This window comes from Ambystoma mexicanum, chromosome 3q (genome assembly GCF_040938575.1).
Source record: "Ambystoma mexicanum isolate Mex_15411 chromosome 3q, UKY_AmexF1_1, whole genome shotgun sequence".
In the NCBI taxonomy this organism is placed as follows: domain Eukaryota; kingdom Metazoa; phylum Chordata; class Amphibia; order Caudata; family Ambystomatidae; genus Ambystoma; species Ambystoma mexicanum.
Window position 1 is genome coordinate 17,716,100 of NC_090926.1, and position 17,932 is coordinate 17,734,031.

A 17,932-nucleotide genomic window follows, 5' to 3' on the forward strand; every position below is an offset into this window, starting at 1 on the left:
TATCCGTTCACAGCGATCCCATGTGGGAATGTATTCTCGTTTATTCCAGAAAGTTCTGCCTCCCGGACCTGGAACTTGATCATAATCCGCAGATAACTGAATTCCTCCAGGATTGGGCTAGTGAGCTTCATCTCTGCCTCAGGGCCTCTAAAACAGAGTTAATTGTCTTTGGAATCCCGCCCCTGGCAACACTACCTTGAAACAGCCAGCCCTCATGGTACCGCACCCACTGCGTCGGACCAGGTAAAGAATCTAGCCATGATTTCTTACCAAATTCTCACTAGAACCACAAATAGACTTGTTAGCCAAACTCCCAACTCCACGTCCGTAGGCGCATTGTCCCCTACTTGCTACTTGGAAAGGACACTGAAAACGAAGGTGACCACAGCCCTTGTTCGTTTTCTCTCACACTTTTGAAATGGTCTTCATCTACGACTAAACCACAACCAACTCTTCAGCTGTAACGTGTCTAACAAAGCAGCTGGCCTTGTTTTGGGACTCTACTGGGACCATCTCTCACTGGGCCTGAAGACCTGAACCGGCTCCCAGGCAAAGCGAGAGTAACCCACACAACCCAAAACATACAATGTATTAACGTTGCTCCTGGATACCTCCACTCTTAGCAATTTGTGGACACAGATTTGGTTTTCTAAGATCATCACAGGTTAACATCCTACCTAAACCCTGGCTCAAAAGACTGAAAACGGAGGGCGATCCCTAAGAGTGCCATGAAAACAGAATAGGCACACAAGAGAATCAGAAGGCATGTGACTCTGGCTCAATGAACCGAAGATCTAACCAAAATATGCCCGTGTACCTTCTCTCCCCTGCATTGAATTCCGGCCCACATTTAGTCATTACATGATAACCTCGAAATATCTGACTTGTTTGTTGTATTTAGAAAAAAAACGCAACCACTAGAATTTCTTTACCCATGGTGCCATAGTTAAAGCATCACCCAGACTCTCTAACCCAGCTGTCGGGCCAGGTCTCGGGTTGCAAATGTAACTAGCACAGCTCGTCCCATCCTTCCTATGTCTTGAGGCCATAACTTATATGTCACACCTTTTGTCTTGTACTTGATGTCCAGTTTTTTCTATCCAGGTGCTTTGGTGTCAACTCCACAAGTTGGCAGTTTATAAAACAGAAAAATAAAGTATCCAGCAGCTCTCTTAAAGAATTCCTTGCAGGGAGGTTTTGTCTAATATCCATCTTCCATCTTTTCGCAAGGCCAGCTTTTTCCCTGAAGCAAGCTATCGGCTTTACGGTGAATACATGGAGGATATCGTCCTCTTTCCTAGTGGTGATGATCGCGGTTTATAAATGCACAAAGCTGTGGCACGTGACGGCCAGCAACCAGGAATGCTCGGCTCCTATAGGAAAAAGGCTAAGAAAATGTGAAATTTAAGCACACATCCCAATTCAGGCACCCCATTTCCGTTTCACTCCTCCCACGTGAACTGGTCCACTCCTATTTGCATTTCATCTCACCTTATTTATACTCCCAGGAAGCCCCTTCCACGCAACCAGATTATCCCCTATGGACCCTCCTCTTCAATGCACAGTCCCCCTCGACTGTTGCCTGCCACAATGTTCCCGCGTGATCTTTCTCATGGTGACGGCAGGCGCTAGCGTGTCGTAGAACCTACAGACCAAGGTCCATAGCACATCCAGTCCGTGATGCACATTACAAAGGCCTAAAGCTCCTCCCGGTTTGCCGCGCTTACGTTCTGTCACGCACGTAGCAGTCCTTTATTCTTCTACTCTACGCGTTGACTTGTTGCAGGGTCTAGGGCCAGAGCTCTCTAGCTTCCATTGGCCACATTTCACGCAGCAGTAGCCTATCCAATCCAGTTTCATTCCCCTCCTTCCAAGATTGGTTGACCTGAATTTATAGTGGCGCAAGCTCGGCTACCAATACGCGAATGTGTATTAAAAAAGGGGGGTTCGTAGGGAATTCACACTCCACCATAGTCCTTTGCAGTTTTACTGCAAACTCTAAAGCTGCTTCTTTCACCTTCTCAAGAAATGATTTTATTATTCCATCTCCTGACCCAAATATTAACTGATTGGCACAGGGCTGCATGCAATATGCCCCACACAGCTGGGCTCTCGTTTGACAAACGAATGCATTCACAGACTTGCTGAGCATCAATTTAACCAAATGGAACCCGTGTACCTGCCCTGACTGAGGTGGGCCTCTAGTTGGGATTGTCCAGGAAGTTGGCTGGTGGGGATGCTCCCCAGGGCTTGGTGGCTGTACCAGTTGAGGAAACTTCTCCGGAGTCAGTAGGCTTTCATTTAGACACCGACCAGTCTGGGCACGTTGGGCTACGGCTACCCAGAGCTCAACCAAAGCTATTTTCTGACCTCTGAAACCTCCTGTTGTGCCACCTAAATGAGCAGACCAAACCTGAGGTAGGTCTGTAAGGTCTTAAAGCATCCCAAGTGGCCCAATGGAGTGAACCAATCCAGTAAACTGACCCCGAGGCAGGTGCGGGATTAAAGATGCGGGACCCAGGTAGGAAAAGGCGTTCTGATGAGGCCTGGGCATTTTTTAAGTGACCTCTATCTTGGTGGCAGGTGCACTCTTCTAAAGAAGGTCCGGGAGGGGGTGGGCGATTTGCCCTATCATTTTGACCTTTTACGCTAAAAATAACAAACTGGTTGCAGCCTGTTTTAGTCCAAGTTGTCTTCTTTTGTTGTTGTTGTTGCATGTGTATTCTATTGTGAGAGGATGGTGGGCACTGAGGTTGTAGAGACAGCCTGGTCGTGAGGTCTCCCCAGCACCCCCCTGCCCCCCACCACCACACAATGATTTGCCTATGGTGTGTAAAAGGGCACCCAATGCCAGCCTTTCATCTCCCATTTACACGTTCATGGGCCCGTGGAACACTCTCTCGCCCCGGGCTCCACCCTCTGCAGCAGGGCCCCAGCCTTGTGTTTTCATTTTAGGTAAGCAAGGCGGGGGGGGGGTAGGGGGGAGGAGTATGAGGGGGGGCTAGGAGTAGCAGACCCCGGCCACTGGCCTGGAAGGGAGCTTGCATTTTGCCATAGACGCAGTAGGCCACTCTCCCGATTGCAGCCTCATCCTGCAAGCTCCTTCACCAATGTGCCCCTCCTGTGATTTCCCTGGCAGAGGGACTACCGAGCCCCCGGGCACCAGGGGCAGAGCAGCAAAGCACCACCGTGTGTGCAGGACTCCAGGTCCCCAGGGACGGGGTGCCAGTCCCGGATAATAAACTAGGGCCCTCACAGCTGCATTTGGCGAGAGGAAGGTCTATGGTTTACAGCTCCGTTGTCATGGTTTCGGGCATTTTGGATGTGGCTTCTGTCTAACTGCATGTGTTCTTCTTTAGGGTGACCCCATTCCAGAAGAGGTGTTCTCTGCCCTGAGCAGCACTACTCTCCGCTCCTTTGAAGACCTCCGAAGCCTTCTTCGCATTGACTCCGTAGGTAAATTGATGCACTGGCCCCCATGCAGGACAAAGGGCATTGGACGTGGGCAAGGGGGGGCCTCTTCATGTTGCCAGGTCTGACCGAGGCAGGGCATTGGACATGGGCGGGGTGGGGGGGGAGGGGGCTTCAGGTTCCCTAGCATGACTGGCATGGCATTGGGCATGGGGAAGGGGCATGGGCAAGGGGGGGCTTCAGATTCCCCAGTATGACGGGCAGGGCATTGGGCATGGGCGAGGGGGGGGGGGCTTCAGATTCCCAAGTATGACGGCAGGGCATGAGTAGGGCTTGGTGAGCGGGGGTCTTTATATGAGTTTGCATTTTGAACGTTCAAGGAAGCAATTAGCTTTTTGAAGTTAGGGTGTGGGGGGGGGGGGGGCTATCTTTTTCACCCAGATACGGGACACGTAAGGCGTAGTACCGAATCTGGGGGGCAAGGACGTGAGACTCACCCCCAACACCCAACCAAAGCTGCCTCTGTAACCACGAGAGAAGCCGAGCAAGAGAATGGCACATAGGCCGCAAAATGCAAACGAGACCGCTCCGCCCCTCATGCATCGGAGAAGGAGTTCGTGGTTCTGCGGGTTGAGAGGATAAAGGGGCGCTATAAACACGCTGCATCGTAGAAGAGGTTGCAGGAGGTAACCCTCGCACACCTGGCTGCCGCCCTCAGGGTGCAGGAGATGGGGACTGGGAGGAGGCAAGGAATGCTTTGAAAGGCAGCCAGAGAGGCCCAGGGAGAGACCTGCAGGAGGCTCACACTGACTCTGAAAGACAGGGGAAGGGAAGAGCAGAGGGGGCCGAGAGGAGAGACTGAGGCTGTACTGAGGGAGCCAGCTCAAACACCTGCCCCTTGGGAAAATGTGCAGTTCCACGAACCTTCCACCACCTCCGTCTCTCCCTCATGCTAACGCAACATGTTGTGCGTCTGTCACCATAAGCACATTTTCTTTCTTCAAAACAATTTGATAGACGGCTCTTAAGTGAATTCTGAAATGTTTTTTTTTCTCTCTCATAGAAGAAGAGGAGGAACATTCCTGGAGGAACAGAACTAAAAACCACTCCACTATGTCAAGGAGCAGACGCAGCCTAGGTAAAGAATATTTCAGTCCTGGCACCACACATCCATCTCTCTATCAGTGCCCCTCAGTCCAGGGCTGCACCATCCCTTGGGAGCCTGGATGCAGTGGCGGCGATGCACCCTGCCCCTGCCATAACCCCACCTGCTAGTTTATTACTGGGACCCAAACTGATCTCTCCCTTTGAACACCAGTCCTGCAGGGCCAGCTATGTTTCCAGCCATGGCGGGGGTACACACTGAGCGGTAGTGGACCTCCGTCCTGCAGAATTCCCTCCCATTTCACCACCGACGCCCACACCACCTTTCTGACCTAGAGTGCACTCTTTTAATGCTGTGCTGGGACCCGCGCGCAGCTCTACCAGTATCTCTATCCCGGCCTGCATTACAGCCTGTTATTCCTCTATAGTCATACACACAACTCTGCTGAGGTTGCACTCTATTTTACTACTGTTTCAATAGTGAGACCTACACGAGCCCCTGCTACTCCAATATAGATAGTGACGCACACATCTGCTGAACCTTTTCTGCAGCACCTGATGAAGAAATCTGGTCTCCAATGCACGCTTAGCTAGTGCGCGGTCTGGACTCCAATGCATGCTTAGCTAGCGCGCAATCTCTACTCCAATGCATGCCTAGCTAGCGGGCAATTTGGACTCCAATGCATACCTAGCTAGCGCACGGTCTGGACGCCAATGCATGCCTAGCTAGTGTGCGGTCTGGACTCCAATGCATGCCTAGCTAATCTGGACTCCAATGCATGCCTAGCTAGCGGGCAATTTGGACTCCAATGCATACCTAGCTAGCACACGATCTGGACTCCAATGCATGCCTAGCTAATCTGGACTCCAATGCATGCCTAGCTAATCTGGACTCCAATGTATGACTAGCTAGCGCGCGATCTGAACTCCAATGCATGCCTAGCTAGCGCGCATTACTCTGCATTCGGCCTGATTTGGAAATGGCCTCTGCTTCCTTTCCAGAGGTGGAGGCGGCTGTCATAGCCGAATGCAAGCCCCGCACCGAAGTCTTCCATATTTCCCGTGGCCTTGTGGACCCCACAAATGCCAACTTCCTGGTGTGGCCCCCCTGCGTGGAGGTGCAGCGGTGCTCCGGATGCTGCAACACCAAGACCATGAAGTGCACAGCCTCCCTTGTCCAGCAGAGACAAGTCCAGGTATGAGCGCACACAGATTGCGTACTAGTTGCTGACCTATCGCGCGCTTTCTCTCTCTGCGAGGCTCACCTGGTCGCATCAATGTTGGCTAGGACCAACACCGATGGGTATATGTAGCAGGGCATGCACTATAGAGAAGTAGGGGAGGGAGTGGGCAGTGGGTGGGGAGGGGCGCCTCTATTAAAAGAAAACATGTAAATTACAACAAAGCAAATCTTATCACATAGTAATTTTCGATATAACCTCGTGCTCAGGTCCTGTGCCCTAAAGAACCTCCTTCCATTTAATAGCTGTAAGTGGTGCTAAGAAATGTTCTGTCAGATTGCCGCCTATTTGTGTGGCACACGTTTGCCACTGCAGTTGCAGGAAGCACTAGAGGAGGATGCTGGTGGGAACGGGAGAGGATGCTGGTGGGAACGGGAGAGGGTGCTGGTGGGAACGGGAGAGGGTGCTGGTGGGAACGGGAGAGGATGCTGGTGGGAACGGGAGAGGATGCTGGTGGGAACGGGAGAGTGCGCTGGTGGGAACGGGAGAGTGTGCTGGTGGGAACGGGAGAGGGTGCTGGTGGGAACGGGAGAGGATGCTGGTGGGAACGGGAGAGGGTGCTGGTGGGAACGGGAGAGGATGCTGGTGGGAACGGGAGAGGATGCTGGTGGGAACGGGAGAGTGTGCTGGTGGGAACGGGAGAGTGTGCTGGTGGGAACGGGAGATGGTGCTGGTGGGAACGGGAGAGGATGCTGGTGGGAACGGGAGAGGGTGCTGGTGGTAACGGGAGAGGGTGCTGGTGGGAACGGGAGAGGGTGCTGGTGGGAACGGGAGAGGGTGCTGCACAGGTAGCCGGGTTTCCTGCCGCTCGGGTCTGGCATATATGCTGGACAGCATTTGAAGGATGGTTCTTTTACACAATTCGGAGCTTGTGAAGACATTTCTAGGGATTGTTTTGTGATGTCATCTTAATGTTTAGGCACATCCTGGTTGCTCAGATTGTTGTGTCCTGTGGATTTTTGGACCTATGTTTGGTAACCAAGTACATCTGATGCTTCATGGATCCATGTGCGTTGAGACTGAGGATTGTGTTCATTCCATGCACTGCTTGGACTGATCCTGATCCAGTGCTCGTCACAAACAGGATTGTCTTTAGGCACTTGTATAATCTGTGTTTTTAGATGGAAGGAAGGATGATGGACTGGTCTGGTGCTGCCCCTCAATCCTCTGACATCAATGTTGAAGCGCATTGAGCTATCTTGGGTGTTTGCATGATCCGCGTGTGCCTGGCATTGTCGAGGCTTGGTGACCTAGGCTAGAAGCTGTGTGTTACATATGTGAACAAAATCAATTAGAGAGGATCCTTATGGCACCTAAATGCCGTAGTATAAAATCTATTTGCTGCAGTTTATGTGATACCATTGTTTCATTGAGGATGAGCTTGAAGAAGGCGCTTGGTGCCGATGCGTGGATTGTATGGGCGGCTGATGCAACTGAATGACGAAACCTTTTGTTGGAATTGTGTGTCGTCGGTGCACTAGCTGATGTGGATTTGTCGGGGACGGAGGAGGACCCGCAAGAGTTTCATGTGGATTCAAACTCAACAGGTGGCTGGTAGATGTGGGGGCTTGGATTGACCCAATGCAAATGAGCAGCCGTTGTTTCTCAGGAAGGATATGGGCCGCTCTAGCGCCTCATCTTCCAGGTCCATGCGCATGCCAAGGATCCATGCCTGGATATCACTGGTATCCAAGGCTGCTGAGGATTCAAGGTGCACCAGCAGCCAGAGACCACCATGAGTTAGAACGAAGAAGGCACCAACCGCCACCTGGATGGTTCCTGCCTCAGTGTTGTCATGAGGAGGGCCTACAATGAACAGGCAGAGGCAGCTTGGGTCCATCGATGCGAGCCTGCAATTGTTGAGGAACAGCTCTATGGGGGCGTCACTGGGGAAGAGGAAGAGCAAGACTGTGCAGTAGCCGAGGTCATCTGGGTTGAGTATCTGCCCATTTTCTAGGGCTAAGAGGAAGACCCCCCGGGTTTAACGGAGATACAGATTATTCCCAGTACGGGCGGAAGAGCCTTACTTGCGAGTTTCTTCATGACTAAGGATGGAGGAAGTCCTGTTTGCGGATGGTTGCTTTCAGTGATGTTGCCGATCATCGGGGTTGTAATGTGATCCATTTGGGAGCATTGTGAGACAGGATGTGAGGTTTGCCATGGAATGGGCACTTCATTTGTTCACACAAAATTCAGATTGTATTGACTAATAATTGTATGAGGTCATGGATCTTTCTGTCAAATGTGTTATTGGCGGGATGTTGGCTCAGGAAGAGTAGTAGATCTGCATTCAACATGTCTCTGGCCTCTTTAGTGGCCTGTCTGATGGTGCGTTGATAGTCATTGGCTAATTTCAGAATGTCACTTGGACACAAGGTTACTTTAGGACAGTGCTGCCTATGGTGGATTGCGTTCTACGCCTACGCTGGAATCTTCTATCTGTAAATAGCTCTTTTGGTTTTATTGAGGTTCTGCCTGTACCAGGGTGGAGATGGGTTCTCAATTTCGGGGGCGCATATTCGTCCAGATGGTGTTTAGTAGGTTGTAGTGTTGGATATCTTCAGAGAGGTTTATGTCCCAGTTGTGAAGTCTGGCATGAGTTGTTTCTGTGGCGAGCTTTTGAAGATTACGAGGGCTACTTGGGTTTTGGGTGGATGGTATGGGTAGGTCGAGAGTGGTGGATTGCATCTTGGATGGCGTGGCAATGTGTCCTGTTCCGAGGTATCGTGGTGTAATGTAGGAGATCAGATCTTGAAGGTTGCATGATGTGTGTGTGGGGGGGGGGGGGGTCTGTGGTCTGTTGAGCGTGGTGTAGAATGATGTGTGGTCTGTTGAGGGAAGTGTAGCATGATGTGTGTGGTATATTGAGGGTGGTGTAGCATGATGTGTGTGTGTTATGCTGAGCGTGTTGTAGAATGATGTGTGTGGGGTCTGTTGAGGGAGGTGTAGAATGATGTGTGTGTGTGTATGTGTGTGGTATCTTGAGGGTGGTGTAGCATGAGGTGTGTGTGTGGTCTGTTCAGGGGGGTAAAGCATAATGCGAGTGGAGTCTGTGCCCTGTTGAGGGTGGTGTAGCATGATGTGAGTGGGGTCTGTGGTCTGAGGGAGGTGTAGCATGATGTGTGTGGTATATTGAGGGTGGTGTAGCATGATGTGTGTGGGGTCTGTGGTCTGTTGAGCGTGGTGTAGCATGTTGAGGGAGGTGTAGCATGATGTGTGTGCTGTGTGTGTATGCTGAGCATGGTGTAGAATGATGTGTGTGTGTGGGGTATATTGAGGGTGGTGTAGCATGAGGTGTGTGTGTGGGGTCTGTGGTCTGTTGAGGGTATCGGGTATTAATATCGCCACATATATGGTCGCCGTAAATAATATCGCCGGGAAAATGTAATGGCGATATTATTTGGGTGACCATATATGTGGCGATAGGGGCAAAACAAATATTTAAACAAAAAAAAACAATTTGGGGGTTGCGGGGGTGTCCCCCGCATGTTCCATGCAATAATGTCGCCACAAAAAACGACAATTTTTCGGCGATATTTTTGTATGGCGATATTTTTGTGGTGACATTATTACTTGGAACCCTGTTGAGGCTGGTGTAGCATGATGTGAGTGGGGCCGGTGGCGTGTTGAGGGAGGTGTAGCATGATGTGAGTGGGGTCTGTGGTCTCTTGAGCGGAGTGAGATGGGTAGGGCTTTTTCATAGATCGGATATTGAGATCTCCTGGAGGTTGGCTGCCGGGGGGAAGAGGTTTGGTCAAGTCAGAGAGCAACATGGAGGTCAAGATGTCGGAGTAGTAGCCCATAAAGGATCCGTGTGTTGATTGTGGTCTTTGCATGCTGGTAATTGTAGGTGGCCAACAAGGATGGGGAAAAATGAAGCTCCAATCACATTTCGCTCAGCATGTTAGTGTGACGATTTAGAGATTGTCTGGTTAAATATCTTGCTTGTGCACGTGACCCGGAAAAACAGGGTGTTGTCTTTCAGTGAAAGCCTTTCACCACACTCCCTGGCCCGAGAACTAGCCCAGCCGCATCGCTCCACCCCTCCGGTACTCCAGAGTAATTGTTTTTGCGTTTCCAGCACTGATCCCAGTGAGGTATCTTAATGGGATTGCAATTTGGGATTTACAAATTGCATGTAGATTTTAGCAGCAAATGCGCTAATCTATTGATCTAGTTTACTAGGCTTAGAAACTTTGACTTGCATGTTATAGCCGATATCTTCAGCAGGGTCGTTAACCCCTTGTGGTACTCTACTGGGATTGGCGCTATCAGCTGTAACTTGCACACAAATATCTGCATCAGATGCATTAACCCCCTGAGTTATCTGACTGGGATTCAACCTAGGACTAGAAGATTATAAACCGTTCCTGCAGCAGCAGGCACATCATTCCACTAGGCGATCTAGTTTCAAAATCCAGACAAAATGCACAACCAATAACGGGCTGGAACCATGGAGAGAACAAAGCACATGAAAATCTGCACAGAAAAGCCTCTTCCTGTGCGGAAAGAGGGAATGTTTTGTGGGGGGAAAAAAGTCAGAGGATGAGACGAATCAACTTTCGGGGCACCAGTGGTCCAGCGATGAATATCGGTTTTTAAACGATCAATCAGCCCCACACCTCTAGTACAGCAGAAGGGATCCGAACAGATTGGAAACACAGCAAATCATAAACCTTCTTGTCCAATTTTGGTACGGTGGACGGAACGGCAGGCTTATCTCCACAAGGTCGCGGATCATTGGTTAGTTGCAACACAGCGAAAACACAATTATTACCATGAGAAAAGGGACTGTCCAGTCAGTCAAGGTTGTATGAAAATATCTACTTTATTATTATCACAACAGACAGTTCTAGCACACTACAAAATACAACCCACTCTGTATGTCTCAAAAATGTCCTTTACGGTGGGTGCTGGTTGAGGCTTGTTGATGTACTCATCCTAACTTCTTCACCGGGCTGGTGTCATCTTTTAAGGCGGATGGCCCAAACCTGAAGAGACTGTTGCAGGCAATGGCCTTGTCCTGGTTTGGTTCAGAGAGTCTCTGGCACTTCCCACCTAGGGAGCTTGCTACAGAGCCTAGCAGGGCATTTGGGTGCTGGCTGGGTACCGGCTCTGGAGCTGCTGGAGGGTCTTCTGGATTCAGTATCTCCCTCTGTTCCCTGGAAGAACTTTAGGGGAGGGATCTTGCTTCCCTCTTTGGAAATTCTGGCCTTCCTTCACTGGTGAAAGCTGTAAATCAGACTGTTCCTTCAGCCAGGGTCCAAATGAGTTCTTGGGCCTACACGTTTTACAGAGGCTGATCTACCATCCTTCAATTTCGTTCAAAATTTCAAAAAAGCCCAGGCGAGCGCACACCCACCGTACGGATGGTCGAATTCCTCACAGAGGAACGTGTGTCTTAGGAAATATTGCTGTGGGCGTTGTGTGTCTGTGAAGGATGTCCAGGGGTGAGGCACTGTCTATGCAGAAAGAACTTGTATGGGGAGGTTTGACAAGTATCGCCAGTTATGGTGGGTTAGGAGGCCTTGTGGTCCAAGGGAATAATGTAGGACATTCCAGGGGAACAATGGCATTGTAAACCACTGAAGAAAGTGAGTAAAGTCAATAGGAATGAATTGAGGAAACTAATCTAAATATTTGAACCCGCCACCAAAGTCTGGAGGGTAACTTGAAGTCAGCTCTGTAAACTTGAAGGGAGACCAGGAGGATGTACACCCTATAAGGGTGTGACCAAAGAGGGGGCATCATATGCTTTCTAACCCCTACATAGAGACCGTAAGATCAAACACATGGACTCCAGGGGTGAGCATGCAAAGGCAATGTTCTGCTCTATCCACTATATAAAGGGAAGTCAAAAATCAAAGCATCTCCACTCTGAAACAAAAGAGCCAAAAATCTCGCCTGATCGTCTCGAACTTCTCAATGGGGAGCAACTATTGAACCTGTGGACGGGCTACCAAAATGGTACATAGTTTGCTCGCTGTACAGAGATGAGAAACATGGACTCCAAGGAGGAGAGGGAGGAGAGGGAGGTAAGGTGGTTCATTTTCTACTTTAAAAACGATTTGCGTAGGAGACTAAACGAAGTAGAATCGGATGGAAAGACTGCAGTCAAGTGAAGAATCTGCTCCATACACCCTCTGAGGAGTACTCCATCATCGAAACATATAGAACCTGAAGAAGAGAGACTGTGACAAATCCACTTCAGGGGTACCAGTGATCCAGGGGTGAATATTGATTTCTAAACCGTCAATCAGCCCCAACCGAACTGGAATAACGAGCACATTATAAACCTCCTTGTCCAATTTTGGTAACCTGGATGAAATGGCAGGCTCATCTCCAAAAGGTAGTGGATCGCTGGCGAAAATACAATTATTACCCAATGTTAAAAGGGATTGTCCAGTTAAGGTTGTATTAAAAATATTGACTTTATTTATATCACAGCAGACCGTTCTAGCAACACTGCAAAATACAACCCACCCTGAATAGGAATACAGAGGAAAGACCGTTTCAAAGAAGGAAAAGTGATGCACTCTGGATGCTGATAGGAGAGTAGTCGGTATGGTTAATGACCACGACAGTTTAAGGTTCTTGGCATCAGCACAAAGGGAGCAATGGGTCTTAATATGCCTCTAGGGGCCTTTTGGGAAGGACCATGGGGAACATAACCACAATGTAACTTGTGCTGTAAATGTTTGGTGCTTGACAGGATCGAGTCGGCTTCAGGGAGCTTTGCAGGCTTCTGTGACGAGTTTGAGGTGGGAGTCGGCTGCGGTTATCAGGCGGCAAGATGGTTCAGCGAGCGAAGCTGGACGTATGGCTGCTGGCTGACATACATGGCGGCTCGGGTTCAGAATAGTCTCAGTGCTGATCGGCAGTTCTGACGCACTGGTTGAGATGCCTCTGATGTCTTTAAGTGACTGCGGCTTGACAATGGTCCACGTTACCATTGGTTGCTTATCGACAAACTTGACTGGTTTGAAAATGTCCTTTAAAGGACTAAGGCACTAATCCCAGCTTCTTGAATGGGCTAGTGCTGTCCTTTAGGGTGGATGGCCCACATCTGAGGAGTGTGTTGCAGGCTTCTGCCTTGTCCTTGGTTGTAGTTTCAGAGACCTTCTAGCATTTCCTAGCAGGGCATGCTGTGTGCTGGCGGGTTACCAGTTCTGGAGCGGCTGGAGGGCATCTCCCTCTGTTCCATGTGAGATGTTTAGGGGAGGGATCTTGATTCCCTCTTTGGAAATCCTAGCCTTCCTTCACTGATGGAAGCTCTAAGGAAGAGTATACCTTCGGCCAGGGTCCAAGGGTGAATTCTTCTTGCTACTTCTTGAAAACTTTTCAGATGATCTGACAAACGAAGGCCTTTGCCCTCTTTTAAAGCCCAAGTGGCCCAGAGTGATTGGTGTAGGGCTAGGCCTACCTTAATTAACCATTCCTAGGGTTCCTACCAACAATCTCCTCTACATGTGATCTTCTAAACCAGAGTGCTTTGCAACAGGAAAGATAAAGAGGTGAAACGGAAACAAGGTGTGCTTAAGAACTAAAATTGTGCAACCCTTACCTTAACCAGAAGCTCTGGCCACACTCCCTTGTGACACTAAGTCCCACCCATCTTCCTGTTTGTTGTGTTCAAAGAGCCTCTCTGGTTAATGGTCCTCTGTGGTTTCTGTTAAAGCAGCAGGTCTCCCTTGAAGCTGTGACGAGACCAGACTATCTGGCGCCTGCAAACCACATTCTCATACCTTATGAATGGGGTCCCCTTAGCGGGGTGGCTGACTATAAACAGCAGTGCCAGACATGACAGCTCTCTGTCATTGATATTGAGGGCAGGAGCTGGCTTCAGGTTGGCAGTTACATATGAATGGTTGTTGAGTTTTCTGTCTCCTTTGTTAACATCTGCAGTCACACCCCAGGAGGGCCTATTTGAATCACCCTCTATTGGTATGTTAATTGCTGCCAACAGCTGCAATGCGGATACATGGAGCCTTTGTTAGTTAAGCAGGCTGGCCATGGCAGGAGGGAAGCTTGGTCCTCCCCTTTCCTGGAGATGACATAGTGCACTCCCAGCTGTCACATTCCAACTAAATATGACAGGCTGGACTGTGTCTGTAGGCTGTGTCCATCCAGAGTGCACAGGTCTAAGAGTTGCTGTGGTGTGAGCATAGGAAAATCCTCACACATTTTCCTGAGGTTGGTCTACCATAATTCCATCTATTACAAATTTCGAAATGCGCGTCCACCCTGTGGATGGTGAAATTCCTCACAGAGACCAAGCATGAAGCAAGCTCGGCACTATAAAACCTTCCAGACCTAAGGATTCATAGTCTGTAGATCCTCAAATGCAGGCACCAAAATAGGGAAGTATTTGCTACATCCACTCTATGAGAAGGACATCGGATTGAAATGCTAGCACCTAGAGGATGGCGACCAAGCATTAAGCAAAATCTGAATTCAACCCTTCCAGATCTAAGGATTCATGGTCTTATGATCAACTGGAGGGGCCAAAGTGGTGTAAGTATCTACTATGCACACCAATTGGGAAGTGTAAAACGATCAAAACACATAGAACGTGGAGCAAAGAGATCAAGTAGGAACCTGATGTGCTCTATAAAACATTACAGATGTAAGTAGTGTGAGTTTATAAATCCTCTACTGGAGGGGCCGAAGTGGGGGTAGGATCTGCTCTTTCCACCCCAGAAGGACACAGCGATCAGAACACTTAGAACCTGTACGAGAGAGACTGGGCATACAGCAAGAGCTGCACTTTAACCCCGCCCAGGCCTAATACTTCATAGTCCATAGATTTGACACTGGAGGGGCCCAAGCAGAGAAAGGTCTGTTTCATACACCCTATGAAGAGGAGACCACGATTGAAACATGTAGAACCTGGAAGAGAGGACCTGCAAAAAAGCAGGATCTGCATATAAAACCCACCAGGACGTAAGGATTCAAAATCTATAGACAACTCATTTAGAGGGACCCCAAGTGGGAGAAGGATCTGCTTTGTGTGCCCGTTGAGAAAGACAAAATGATCGAAACACATAGGACCTGTAGAGAGAGACCAAGCATGAAGGAAAATATGCATTATAAACTCTAGTCTATAGATACTCAACTGAAGCGGGACCAACTGTGGAAACAATGTGCTCCATACACCCTATGAGGAAGACACAACAATTGAAACATTGTAAAGAATGGAGATGAGGTGCGCACTGTGGTTCCCAGTCAGATTTACCTGCTAAGCAACAGTTGGTCTTCTCCTCCAAACGTTTTCTTGACTCTATCAATCATCAGGGAGGCTGGTTTCCTTTTCCTTTTCAGGTGTCTGGTTAATTCTCATTAAAGTCTCTAAGGATTCTGGTACATGTAGTCGCACAATTTTTTCAGTGCAGGTGACTAGGAACCAACTCTCCTCCAAAGCACAAATCTTACCCTTGATAGTGGGAGGGGGGAAAAACATGTTTATGGCTCTCCATAGTAAGGCATGATGACCCTGGTGCTGCTGCCTCCTGAGCCTGGGACTCTTGAAACACTGTAAAAAAATGGAGATGAGGCACGCACTCTGGTTCCCAGTCAATCGAAACGTGCAGAACGTGGAGGAGGGAGACCAAGCATGAAGCAGGACCGGCTCTATAAACCATCCCATTTATAAAAATTGATGGTGTACACATAGATCCTCAACTAATGGGGCCGGAGTGTGGGATGGATCTGCTCCATATAGCGTATAAAGTTGCAGTGATCGAAACATCTAGACCCTGTAGGAAGGAGACTGGCCATAAAGCAAGAGCTGTAATGTATAACCTTCCAAACCTAATAATTCATAGTCGATAGGGGCCCAAGCAGGGGATGGCTCTGTATCAGAACCTAGTGAGGACACAAGGATTGAACCTGGAGGAGTGGGACCAATCGTGAAGCAAGATCTACACTATAAACCCTTCCAGACCTGAGGATTCATAGTCTCTAGATCCTGATCTAGAAAAGTAATGATCTGCCCCTCGGGTGCGGGGTGCCATCTGAGAGGAGAGAGGCAGTAAGACAGGCAGGCATCATCCCTGGGGGAAGCACTATGGAGTGTGCCACTGCAGCGCGCCACAGTGACCTGCACATGAATAGATATCAAAATGCATGGCATGGCATGGTGATGGCAATATTATGCCTCCGGCCTCCATTAAAGGGATACCCCACACACCAATAGGCCACTTTGGTTTGCAGGTGCGGTGGTACAAACCATTAGCCACCTGCCTGCTCTAGAATGAGCTGTGTGACATGGCAATGTGGACACATGTCATGAGCAGATGGGCGGTAGACAGGAACAGGTGGCGGAATGTTTTCAAATTTCCAGTGAACTTATTTTTGCCCACCAGATACATATGGATGGGCCTGAAAAGCAAACCCAACTCGAAGGATCCTAAAGCCTACATGTCCTTCCGGGCTTTCCCTAACTTCCCGTTCCACTGCTCACTAACCCTCCAGAAGCTAATCCAGAAAGACTCGCACAAGACTCCAGCCCTGCCCACAACACATACCGGAGGAGACCCCAGGCCTGCAGCCTCAGCCACTTTGCACTTCACCCTCTCTGCACTCCAGCACCATGGTCCTGCCCCACAGCTCTGAGAGCAGAGCCAAGGCCTGCCTAGGTCACTTTGCACTTCACCCTCTCTGCACTTCACCCTCTCTGCACTTCAGGACCATGGCCCTTGCCCCACAGCTCTGAGAGCAGAGCCAAGGCCTGCCTCGGTCACTTTGCACTTCACCCTCTCTGCACTTCAGGACTATGGCCTTGCCCCACAGCTCTGAGAGCAGATCCCAGGCCTGCCTCGGTCACTTTGCACTTCACCCTCTCTGCACTTCAGGACTATGGCCTTGCCCCACAGCTCTGAGAGCAGAGCCAAGGCCTGCCTCGGTCACTTTGCACTTCACCTTCTCTGCACTTCAGGACTATGGCCTTGCCCCACAGCTCTGAGAGCAGAGCCCAGGCCTGCCTCGGTCACTTTGCACTTCACCCTCTCTGCACTTCATCCTCTCTGCATTCCAGCACCATGGTCCTGCCCCAGAGCTCTGAGAGCAGAGCCCAGGCCTGCCTCGGTCACTTTGCACTTCACCTTCTCTGCACTTTAGGACTATGGCCTTGCCCCCACAGCTCTGAGAGCAGAGCCCAGGCCTGCCTCGGTCACTTTGCACTTCACCCTCTCTGCACTTCATCCTCTCTGCACTCCAGCACCATGGTCCTGCCCCACAGCTCTGAGAGCAGAGCCCAGGCCTGCCTCGGTCACTTTGCACTTCATCCTCTCTGCACTTCAGGACTATGGCCTTGCCCCACAGCTCTGAGAGCAGAGCCCAGGCCTGTCTCAGTCACGTTGCACTTCACCCTCTCTGCACTTCAGGACTATGGCCTTGCCCCACAGCTCTGAGAGCAGAGCCCAGGCATGTCTCAGTCACTTTGCACTTCACCCTCTCTGCACTTCAGGACTATGGCCTTGCCCCACAGCTCTGAGAGCAGAGCCCAGGCATGTCTCAGTCACTTTGCACTTCACCCTCTCTGCACTTCAGGACTATGGCCTTGCCCCACAGCTCTGAGAGCAGAGCCCAGGCATGTCTCAGTCACTTTGCACTTCACCCTCTCTGCACTTCAGGACTATGGCCTTGCCCCACAGCTCTGAGAGCAGAGCCCAGACCTGCCTCGCTCATCTTGCACTTCACCTGCTCTGCACTAATTCTTCAGGGCCATGGCCATGTGCTCACCACGATGGCGACGTTCCATCCCAACTTTACCTCCTTGTTTACCCTTTGATCCTACATAATTGCAGCCCCTGACCAACCATGAATGGTGTGTACCCTAGTGTGCCCCTCTTCTCCCCACTCTCACGTTCCCCTGTTAGCGCTCTCAGTTAGTTCCTGGCTGCTTGGGCACCATACAGAATGGAAAGAAATAGGGTTTGCAGCCATCTTGGGAATGTAGGTAACCACGCTATATGGGGGACGGCTAGCAGTGTGGCCCCCTAATTGAATAAAAACGGGCTAGTTGCAGCCTTTCAACCCACGCCAAGTTGTGGGCTCCTTGCAGTGTGCGTGCACAACTATTATGTAGTGGGTTGTGTGTGTGTGTTTGTGTGAATGAAATATACTTTGATATCTGTACGGGGGGAGCCCGGAAATGGAGGGTAGCCTTCCTGACT

General features: G+C 50.0%; 1 protein-coding gene across 5 annotated transcripts in view; it reads left to right on the plus strand.

Moving 5' to 3' along the window:
• Positions 1 to 17,932, plus strand: part of PDGFB (platelet derived growth factor subunit B) — a 63,640-nt gene that overhangs the window by 11,954 nt on the left and 33,754 nt on the right. For all 5 annotated transcript variants that reach the window (XR_011304933.1, XR_011304932.1, XR_011304934.1 and 2 more), the window contains exons 2-4: positions 3,360 to 3,456; positions 4,475 to 4,549; positions 5,518 to 5,711. Coding sequence is in view for 2 of the 5 variants with exons in the window: in XM_069652954.1 (XP_069509055.1) it covers positions 3,360 to 3,456; positions 4,475 to 4,549; positions 5,518 to 5,711 (366 nt within the window). In the remaining 3 variants the exon portion in view is untranslated. The remainder of the gene's footprint in view (positions 1 to 3,359; positions 3,457 to 4,474; positions 4,550 to 5,517; positions 5,712 to 17,932) is intronic.